At 37.7% G+C, this 10704-nt stretch overlaps 1 protein-coding gene across 1 annotated transcript; it reads right to left on the bottom strand.

The window, feature by feature from the left end:
• Positions 1-1545: 1545 nt before the first annotated feature.
• Positions 1546-7015, bottom strand: LOC117414372 (endonuclease domain-containing 1 protein-like). The gene is made up of 2 exons (XM_034024164.3): positions 6520-7015; positions 1546-3324 (listed from the first exon to the last, which is right to left on the bottom strand). The coding sequence occupies exons 1-2, from the start codon at positions 6832-6834 to the stop codon at positions 2746-2748; spliced, it is 894 nt and encodes a 297-aa protein (XP_033880055.2). The 5' UTR covers positions 6835-7015; the 3' UTR covers positions 1546-2745.
• Positions 7016-10704: the final 3689 nt, after the last annotated feature.

Below are 10704 nucleotides of genomic sequence, written 5' to 3' on the forward strand. Positions count from 1 at the left end.
GCCTGTGAAATAAGTAATAACTATAATAAGTAGTTTAATGAAACTACATTTTTATCCTGTACTTTTTTTTTTTTTTAACTGGCTGGACAATACTGTCATGGTTTATACATACAGCTTTCTGTTTCTTTTCAAATCTCTAAGAAAGGTCTGAGTGCAAAACTAATTTTCTCATGAAGAAACATGTTTTTGAAGATTGTTGCCTTGTTCCATGGAAGGGGTGTGAGAGCTCCAAGGAACTCCTGGCAACATTCCTACAATGTGTGGTACAAACATGTAAGCATTACAAAAGAGCAAAAAATCCAAAATACGTTTTAGTTCAGAAATTGAGTCTATTTATTTAAAACTCCCCTGCTGAGCTGAAAGAAATGAAAGAGTAAATTGAGCATTAAACTTTTGCTCAATTGATATTATTCATTTACCGCCAGGCAGCAGGACAGTATAATAACCTTTTATTAAATAAGAAGAATCTAGAATATATTTTTATTTTCATTATCAATTGTTATTATTTATGTGTTTGTTTAACAGGTGCCAATATTTTAAAGTTGCTGTTTATCTCCTGTTAGTTAATAATGTATCACCCCTAATTTGCACTGACCGAATCAATAGCTGTTCACTTCCTCTGATCGACTGGAGTAAACAGGTGTTCAGGGTTACTTGTTCACAGGGATAGTTAACAATAAATAAGCCACAATATCAGCATGGAAAAAGGATTAATGGTCAGTTTATATGTTCATTTCTTTCAGTTTAAGAGCAACCTTAAAATCCTGTCCTAGCTAAAACTGTCCTGAGATTATAGTGCAGGTAGTCACCCTACCTTTTGATCATGGTTAGTTTTGTGAGGAAAGTGGTCTGACTTGCCTTATCAATACAAGAGACAAAGTAGAATAGCCATGCTCACCTGAGGCAAAAAGACTTCGATAAGAACCACGGAGGGGCCTGATGATCAAAGTTCTTATCCAGAGGCAATAGAAGAACCCATAACCAACCTGCCTACTGGAAATGCTGAAATCGCTAATCTCAAAGAAAAGATACTGTACTGTAAAGCTAAACCTGAGATAGTACTGGCCAGAGAAAGACTTCGGGCCAGTGAAGGAGAGAACTGAACTGAAATAATTAGACGCAATCCAGCTCCTGAAGAACAGCAATGTTGCTGTCATAAGAAGACTCTCTATTATCCCTCATAAGCTAAATAGGGGTGAAATAACCCTGCTAGTAAAAGGAGTTTTCCGAAGAAAGACATGGACACAATGAGTTGCGTCGGGCCCGGCCTATTCAAAGTAAGTACATTAAGAGGCAAACAGTTACAATGAAAAAATATGAATTTGTCCAGCCGTGTTTTTGTGGGTTGTGTTTAGTTTGGTTCACTTATATTCTACAGTTGTTGTCCAGAAGTGTACATACCCCAAAGTGTTGCAGTTTCCCATTCATTGGGGTATGTCAACTTTTGCTGATAACACATTAATTGAATGAATACAGTTTAAACAACAACCACAATGATAAAAATCATTGATGCTTCAGGCACAGATACACAACACAACAACTGAGTCAATGCAGGTTCATTTTTAATAGTCGAGGAATAAAGCTCAGGAATTTCACAGAATTAGTTCTCATTAACAGCTTTGTAGTGACAGAAAAGAATACAGGAGACATTGAATAAAGGGTGCTTAAAAAGGGGGTGTGTGTTACCTGTTCCCATTTGTTGGTACAAATGCTTAAGTAAGGTGTGTGTACTGTTCTGACTGTTACATGTGCAGCCATCTTGGAGAGCAGTGGACATTTAACACAATAAAAAAATAACATCTTTAGTTCCTCTTCTAAGGCTGTCAGGGAAAATATGGGCACAGACACTCAGATATCCCATGTCCAGAAACCATTACAGCCAGGATGGTAATTAGAAGATGGAACACAGCTGATACGTTTGGGGTTGAAAGGAGGTACCGTAGTATAGCTCTGTGTGATATTAAGTAGTTCTAGTGCACACAGTACATTATTAGAAATTCTTGACAAAGCTTGGAAAAAATAAAAAAGTCTAAGGCCTGAACCATATCAAAGCTTTGACTCCTCTAATTCAAATGACAAAGCCAGTGTCGATGGCAGGTTCCCTCTGGGGTAGAAGCAGCAATAATAGCCCTCTGAGCAGCCAAACAGCCACCATCAGAACTACGCTTGCGATTAGGTCAAAGTTTTGATTACGGAAAGAACACATACGTCTAATATATTATCATATATGTAAAATAATATATTGGACATATATTGAACATCTGTGTTTCTTCCATATGGGTGATGCAGGCCTAAATTTCATAATTACAAAAAACACACAAAGAATTTGAAAAGTATCACACATACATCTTTTCAGGTTGGTAATTCAAGACATACTTAATGATTTCCAACGATTTGATGATTTCAATTAGATTTTGTAAATATCAGGAGTTTGTTTCTCCTGTTTGAATAACTGGTGATAAGTTTAACATGATATAAACGTTTTATGAATACGGCTCTATGCCCCCCCCCCCCCAGAACACACAACAAAATATAGTCAAGTTAAGGAGAACTTGACAAGTGCCTCTGAATAGGAACAGGAAATTAGTCGGGAATTTGGAATTTAGTGATTTTTTTAAAATGCGTTAAGCAGCGTTAGCAAACAATGGCAATCAAAGCCAATCTGATTACTCTCTTCAAAGAACAGTTGACTAATTCCATTGCTTTCATATTGAAGGAGATTTATTTGGTTTCTTTAGTGTGAATTCATGGTTTAGAATAGATAGGATTGTTAATATCACTTTGGCAGTGTCCTCCGAATACAGAGAACGCCTTACCATAATCTTGGGCCAGGTTGGTTTCCAGATTAGTCAGACTCAGTTCCTGGAGTGTTCCGCTGATGTCGTTCGGACCTACGTGAGCCTTCGACACCCACTTTTTAGAAATTTTGTCAAAGCAGCAAAAGGCATTCCAGAAATACGCTGGTATGTTCACCCTTCTGTTCATTAGACTGCTAGGATTGCTCGGCACTATTCCTGTCACGATGTACGCAATCTTATCTAGTATCTTATTAGTATCTAGTTGGCAATTTGTATTCATGTAGTTGAGAACAGCCCTCTCCATTTGATTCCACACCCCCCTGTTGAAGTGCTGGTGCTGTGGAGCCGCGTTGGTCAGGGTGAAGGTGGAGTACGCTGTGCACTGATCGTCTGCTTGGGACACAGGGTACAGGTGGCCCTTGTCATATCTAGATTTAACATAATCATTGTTGATGGCTTGATACTGACCCAAGTTTTGGACATTGTTTTCATTTTTCATGTCAGGACCGCCGTTGTTGTCGTCAAGCTGTAAAAAATGTTTTCAGTTATTCATTGATGAAGGAAACGCAAAGCAAAACAAAACAGACAGACAAACAAACAAACAATGCTCTGCAATGAATTGTAAAAGACATGGACACTTGTCATGTCCTAGTTAATAGCCGCACATCCCTCTCGCTCTTCAGACGGGTGTTTTTACATTGATGAATGCAGCAGGTGGACTGCAACAGGTAAGGATAGTAGGACCCAGGGGAATCCTGTCTTTAAACACATTAGCTTCCCTATTCTTTTAATTTCTGTTTATTTGTTATAATTGTTTAATTGGCAATTTGGGTGCGTTATATAAATGAACCGTTTTGTCTAACTATATTCAAAGTTTTTGACATAGGAGGAGGGAGAGAATTGTGGGAACGGCGAGGATCATGGGAGTAGGGGGAAAGCGCTCTATACAATCTTCCTTTCCATTTTCCAAAAGTAATTAAAAAAAAAATAAAAAATGACGCATAAGAAAACAAGTACGTTTTCTATTTTTGGTCTTGGGAAAACTCCTCCATGTTTAGGCTCATCATAGGGATCGCTTTTTCATCAGCCAAAATACATTTCACAAATAATGTGCTGGACAAATAACTTAAGAATATCTACAATTTCCTATCTAACTACATTTACATTACATTGATGTGCCGCATCTCCCAGATTTGAAAGTGTCTTGCCTCCACCTTTAACGCAAGGAGGTCTGGGACTTCAGCACAAAAACACTTCCACAGAAGTCTACTGTTTTGTACACTCTGTCGAAGGGTGCAGTTTACTTCACTCGTTCCCTAAGGAATTGGGACACCCCCTAAGATGGCCACCACAGTACTTATGCCCCTCAAGCGAGGGTCAAAATTGAGGGAGGGTGCGGTTTAGGACGCAGCCTTATATAGAATTAGAGCGCATGAGAATGGGTTATGTATGCAGTGTGGGGTTAGGGAAGTAGTGGAACACATGATGGGTGAATGTGCTAGATATAGGGAAGTGAGAATAGAGGTAGGGGATGAGTTTAGGGTTTTGAATGTACAAAATATTTTTTTTCAGGGAAGGTATATTGAATGGAAGTAGAATAGGTAGAGATACAGGGAAATGTGTTAGGAAATCAGGAAGAATTAAGAATTTATAATAAAAAGGGTGTACAAAAGGCAAAGGGTTGTGCTCATAATAACGAGTATGGAAAATAAATAAATAAACTAGGGGGAAAAACACACTTGATCAGTAGGTGGTGACAGTAAGCTTCGCTGGAGCTTGGTGGCCATTAACCAAACAGAAGAAGAACTATATTCAAACACTACATGATTGGAGACTCTGCTGGGGTTGCTCCGTAGATAGAACTTTTCGTTCTGCTAACTTTGGTAAGCATGATTGCATCGCCTACTTTTCTGTGTATGTTTACGTTTGCTTCTTTGTGGGTTTGTTGTGTATTATGTTGGTAATTTGTAGGGCAAGGCTGGGTGGCGTATTGATTCCGTGTCCCAGCTGTGTTTGCCCAAGGTAAATTTTGTTTCATACTTTGGTACGTTATTGTAAAGCAGTTTAAGTACGGTTTGATTCCTGAGGAAGTGTAGCAGGTTGTATGTGTTTTAATTGTATTCTTTTATAATGGTAATACAGTCAAGCATGCAATGATTGATAGGCTTCAAATACTATGACTGTATTTCATTAATAGAGACTTTGAAGACATGCAGTGAAAGGCAGCTATGCAGTTCTTTATTCTGCAGCGATACGTGTATAGGCACGGTGTCTGAAGGCTTCAGGGGAATATGCTGGCGCTCAGTGCACATTGACTCCATGTTAATGCTATACGACTAGGTTAGTGTTTGTACTGACGTTAAAGATTTTCTCTATGTTGCTTTACTACACCGTAGTATTAACTTGTTAATATCATTAAATACTGACTGGACTTTGGGGCTTCGTTGCATCAGGATAAATGTGCGTTTGAATATCTAGTCCCCCTATTAGGCAGCTAATATTGTTATGCACTAATTGCACTGAGACTGCTGCTATACATATTTATAGGAGATTACTGATCAGTGTGTAATTATTGCACCTTGCTATTTTGCACATGTGATTTGGCTGCTATACATAATGAAATCATTGATTTATGTACAATTATTGCACTTTGCTACTTTGCACATTGAAGCTGCTTTCTTATAGTAGGTTTGGATCTTTAAATAAGAGTACTGATAGAACTCGTGCATTTTGCACTTTATAGATGAACTGTCGGTGTGGTAAAGGAACGACTAAATACAATTAGATATTGGATATTTCACATGTTACACCAACCTAGCTGTCTCTCTTTATGATGGAATAGCACTAATTGTGTATTACTATTGTCTTAATTATAGTCTTGAGTTTCCTTAATGCATCAATGTAATGAATATTACTGGATTTGTTACCTTGTTTGACTTGCATGATACCATTTGAATTTTTATTCATCCCTTTTCCTTGTATTTTAATAAGCCGCTCCTTCGGGGCATTTCTGAACTGCATATATGTCTCTCTCATTTAATTGATGGGAATCTGTGCGGGGGTTTCAATATTCAATTGTGTTTAAATACTCAATTTCCCTTTTATAATTATAACATCTAGTAAGGGTGGCGTAGTCGACTGTATTATCACTTACGATCCGTGGTCGGGGGCGTTGCATAAATCTTTCAGAATTACACCCTAGAACACAACATTCTACAGGAAACACTTCAGTGCCAACACCACTGCAACTGCACATAACCCTACTGTCGCAAGAGTTTGCTGACCTTATTTTTTATAAGACACAGAATTAAAGAAATCACCAGAAAGTGAAGAAAGCTCACCCATTTAAACAGACATTGACAGTTTTACTCCAATAAATAATGAAGATGATAATGAGAAGACCCATTCTTCTTGTGTGTGAAATCCTAGTAGTTTTGACACTCCCTCTTCTTTCATGATAATTCCACTCTATGGCTAATGTGCTCAGTATGTGTTTGTATGTTATCTATATTATAGTATTTATTGACTCTGTACTTTTTAATGTTCACTGTTGTCTGTGGCTGAATTTGTTATGGTGATCTTGAGGTTGTCACATTGTAATGTTTTTAATGTAGAAGACTCCCACTCCCGGGTGGACTGTACTGTAGGTACATTTGTGACAACGGTGAGGTTCTTTATCTCAAAGATAAATAAATAAATCAAACTGATGAAACGCACTCACCTTGGGTTCAATAAGCCAGTTGCTCTTTCTGCTGCACCTCTGAATGCCTCTGAAGTTATATGCCGAGTACACAGGGATCATGTGAGTTGTGTCATAAAGAGTCGCAAACTGATAGAGGTTGTCGTATCTCTGACAGATCTTCTGGTAACGATCATGACCGCGCGGGTCCACTTCTGTAAATATTGTTGGAGTGACAGGATTTCCATTTTGATCTTTCCAAAAAAAATCAGGACACACTGAGAAAGATACCACCACTTCAGTCAGAGCCAGCACAGGCAGAGTGAGCAGGAGAAACAGCCCACAGACAAACCCCATCGTCGCTCGATGTCTCTCTCTCTCTCTCTCTCTTTCTCTGTCTAGCTGGATGGCTGGCTGTTCGTATCTCTCTCTCTCTCTCTCTGTCTGGCTGTCTGGCTGTCTGGCTGGCTGTCTGGGTGTTTGTCTGTCTCTAAAGACTGAATGGAAGCTGGAAGTTAGAAGCCGGGGCTCTGGGAGCAGTCTCTTGAAACCCTTCAGGACATGACTTGTATATATACTGGTCAGTCCAGCCCACAGCCCAGACACAGGTACACTGAGAGCACTCTCATTGGCCCACAAGAATGCAGAGTTTGCATGACATGACTAGATTACTCATTTGTTTCAAGGAAGGAAAGGAAATTGGGGACATTAAAATATGAAGATATAACATGTCAAATAACTAGAACAATGAGCCCTCACTTGAAATGCACAAGTGTGTCAATTGTTTTGCCTCAGGGATTAATTTTCATTATATCTGCGCAGGTTTGAACAAAGGTACTGTTTTAAAGTTGATTTTTCAACCAGCTCAAAGGGGGGTAAATCATGAGTGCTCTCGTCATGCCAATAAAGCACTTTGAATTTGAACACAGTTCAGCACACACGGGTCACATCTGTATTTCTGTCTTGATAAAACTGGTAATCAGTGATAATAATTTGTGCCTTCAATACCCCCCCCCCATGCAGGGGCACTGTACAATATTATTATTATCCTGTTTGCTGGCTTGTATTGTTGCTCACTAGTTTAAAAAAAAAAGTAAGCCGCCGTGGATAAATGTTAATAAAGAATGCAATGCATTTGTTGTGCCTCCTCCTCCTATTTTAAACTGCAATTGCTTTTTGTTTATTGAAGATCGTGGTTATTGTGTTTGTGATTATTGCTGTCAAAGCTTTAATTCGCATTGTTAAACTAATGATCTGACTGACAGCTTTACACGGCCCGGCTTGAACAAAACCTCTTGTTCGTCAAGGAACACGCTGATTTGCATAAAATAAATACACACTGCCTGCTGGATACGAAAAAGTCTGTCAATACTCATACTGTAAATGGTTATGATCTTGTATACTGTAGGTACTGAAAAGAAATCAAAAGTGAGAAGATAATGTTTTGCCAAGTAGAATAAACTACAAATGCATGCACTAATACATGTATGCGTGTTATATATTGCATATTTAAGCACATACATTTCTATTTGTTTACTGTATATCACTGCAAAAAGAAGTTTGAGATTTTTGACATTAACAGTGAGCGTTGTTCCACGAAGTTGTTCTTCAATTACTACAGAATGTTTCTCTTTCTTGAAAGAGACCCTCTTCATAATGCAAAGTCATTTACTGACAGGTGGGGAAAAGCTATTATGAATCCTTTGTGTTAATGTAAGAAACCCCTGCAATAAGGATGTATCAGACAGCAGTACATCTACAAGCGAAAACAAAAAAAAAAAGCTTTTTAACTTTTGTTAATGAAATGGATCAATAGTAATATATGTTTTGGAAAGTATAAGACATGACTGAAAAGGATCATCAATCGACCTGAACTGAGAAAATAAATACATTCATTAATACTGCTAGTGGCGAGTAATCTAAACCGGTAAAAAATCAAACAACAAACATTACAATACAGTATATTATTAATACAGTGACAATACAACTCTAGTAATATCTGTATTGTAATTGTTTGTGTGCACTTTAAAGGTAATTTTTTAACTTCTTGATTATTTTAATTGCCCTTGCCGGTTTAAAATAAAGAATTTAGAAAGTGTAGTATAGAACAGTATGCATTGTATCAATATAGTCCCACCAGTTTAACAGAATCAACTCAGTTTTTTAAAGGGATAACGACATGGGAATGTTGTGAATATGTGTGACCTGCTTCATCAGAATCAGTCATGCAGGTCTATCATGAAGGTCAATGATTCATTTAATGATATTTATTTTATATTTGCTTATTATTTGAATTGGATATATACAAGATTAGAGTAGCATTTCTATGTTCAAAAGTGTTCTATATCTTTAATTAGCTTAACATTAGTTTTCTTTTCCAAATGTGTTTCCCCCATAGATTAGAGAACACATTCCCATATGAAGACCCATTCCCCAGGCTTGCAGGCGCCCGGGCAGCGCTTAGCCAATTACACGCTGTCCCTGTGGACAACCGGCCATAGCCAGCGAGGGAATGACTCGGGCTGAAACCAAAGTTTTAGAGCACATCCTCATTTTTGAAGGAGACATGATGGCACAGCATTACTTTTCAGGTGCAATGCCAGTCTGAAACAGTTGCAGCTGCGTCCCATTTTCAATAACAGATTTGCGGTGAAAAAATAGTCTTGCAACGCCGCATGGTTCGATCTCAACTTGTTGGGCATTTGAGGGCGTTCCCTGCTTACTTTGGCACACCTCTCAATTTTTAAACTAGTGTATGATTGCATCCAGCCCACTTGCATCTCAATGAGTTAGTCCTGCTCCAAGGAGTTCTGACGGATTTGCTGTAGCTGCAGATTTCTTGCTATTTTCTTATACACACACTGTCACAATCAAGCTTATGTCATGCGTCACCTACAACTCCCACCTCGTGCACTTTACACTGTTACAAGATAAAATCAGCATTAATGTAAAGGCTGAACTGTATTGGGATTTTTTAAATTTATTTTTTTGTCATTGTGACAGCTGTCAGTTGACTTGGGCGATACATACATACATAATAATAACAATAAAAGCATGCACTTTGTCGGTAATGGAAAATAAACATGCAGATAATTTGAATTACCAAAGAAAAAGTAGCCTATACAGCGCATTACATTGTTTCCAAGAGTTTCATATATTTTTAACATTTAATCACTACTTCTGTTCAGAACAGAATGTTACAATGCAATGTTAATATTTTCTTCATTAACAGCTTTGTTGAAAACAGTACAATGTTGCCGTGTCATTTTTGATAGTGTTCAGGAGACACGTGTAAATGTTTCTGCAGTCTGCATGTTGTTATTGGTTGTGGGTATTTTAAATATATATATATATATATATACAATGTATATATTATCCAGATTTCGATTTGCTTATGACTGACGTGTGGGTCACTGCTATAAAAGCAGGGTGACACAGTTTTGAAATTTCAAGTTCAGGTTAGCTACCAGTATATGTGATTTAATATCATATCTGACGGGTGTTTCTTAAAGATATGGAACTTGACAACCCGCAGAACTTACAAATACATTTACACGATCTTTCTTGTAATGTGGAGAAACAGGACTTTAGCTGTAAGTATCTTTCTTGTAATGTGGAGAAACAGGACTTTAGCTGTAAGGATTCCTCTTGATTAATAAGTGCATAGGGATATTAACCGCTGTGTGTGTGTGTGTGGTTTATCTTTTTTTAATTTTATTTAAAGCATCTCTATGTACAGGCACTGTATCATTGTTAGGTTGTATGTGATCTATGCAATTTCTATGTTAAAAGTGTGCGTGCGTTTTGTTGGTTTTGTTTTGGTTTTAAATAAAGGATGCATCAGTCTGTGCTTTGCTTTTGGAAAAGCCCAGACCACTACTTGTAAATGAGTTAAATCATTAAACAATTAACATTTTCTGCTCAGTTCACTCTTCATACCTGAACTGAAAAAAGAACCACTGTTCAAAATGCAGATGGATATATAATATTACATTGTACTTTAGATACTGAAGAGCTTATGTTTAAAGAGTGCATCATTTAAATATAATCTTTAACAAAAACACAACCCAGCTGATAAGGGAATGGTCACAATGTACTCTGTTATACAAAGAGCATTTCAAGTGATAAAGTGGAGTGATCAAAAAAAGAAGCCAAGTTAGAAGCAACAATTGTGTGAATGTTGGGCCCCAGCACCTTTCCAATTGTGCTGATTTGCTTGGTGTTTGA

This window comes from Acipenser ruthenus, chromosome 39, assembly GCF_902713425.1.
Source record: "Acipenser ruthenus chromosome 39, fAciRut3.2 maternal haplotype, whole genome shotgun sequence".
Classification (NCBI taxonomy): Eukaryota; Metazoa; Chordata; class Actinopteri; order Acipenseriformes; family Acipenseridae; genus Acipenser; species Acipenser ruthenus.

What these genes read in the sequence shown, in the direction of transcription:
- LOC117414372 (XM_034024164.3), bottom strand. Translation starts at nt 6,834, where the DNA reads ATGGGGTTTGTCTGTGGGCTGTTTCTCCTGCTCACTCTGCCTGTGCTG. An exon ending in ACTGGCTTATTGAACCCAAG is followed by an intron (nt 3,325 to 6,519) that starts GTGAGTGCGTTT and finishes CATTTTTTACAG; the next exon opens with CTTGACGACAACAACGGCGG.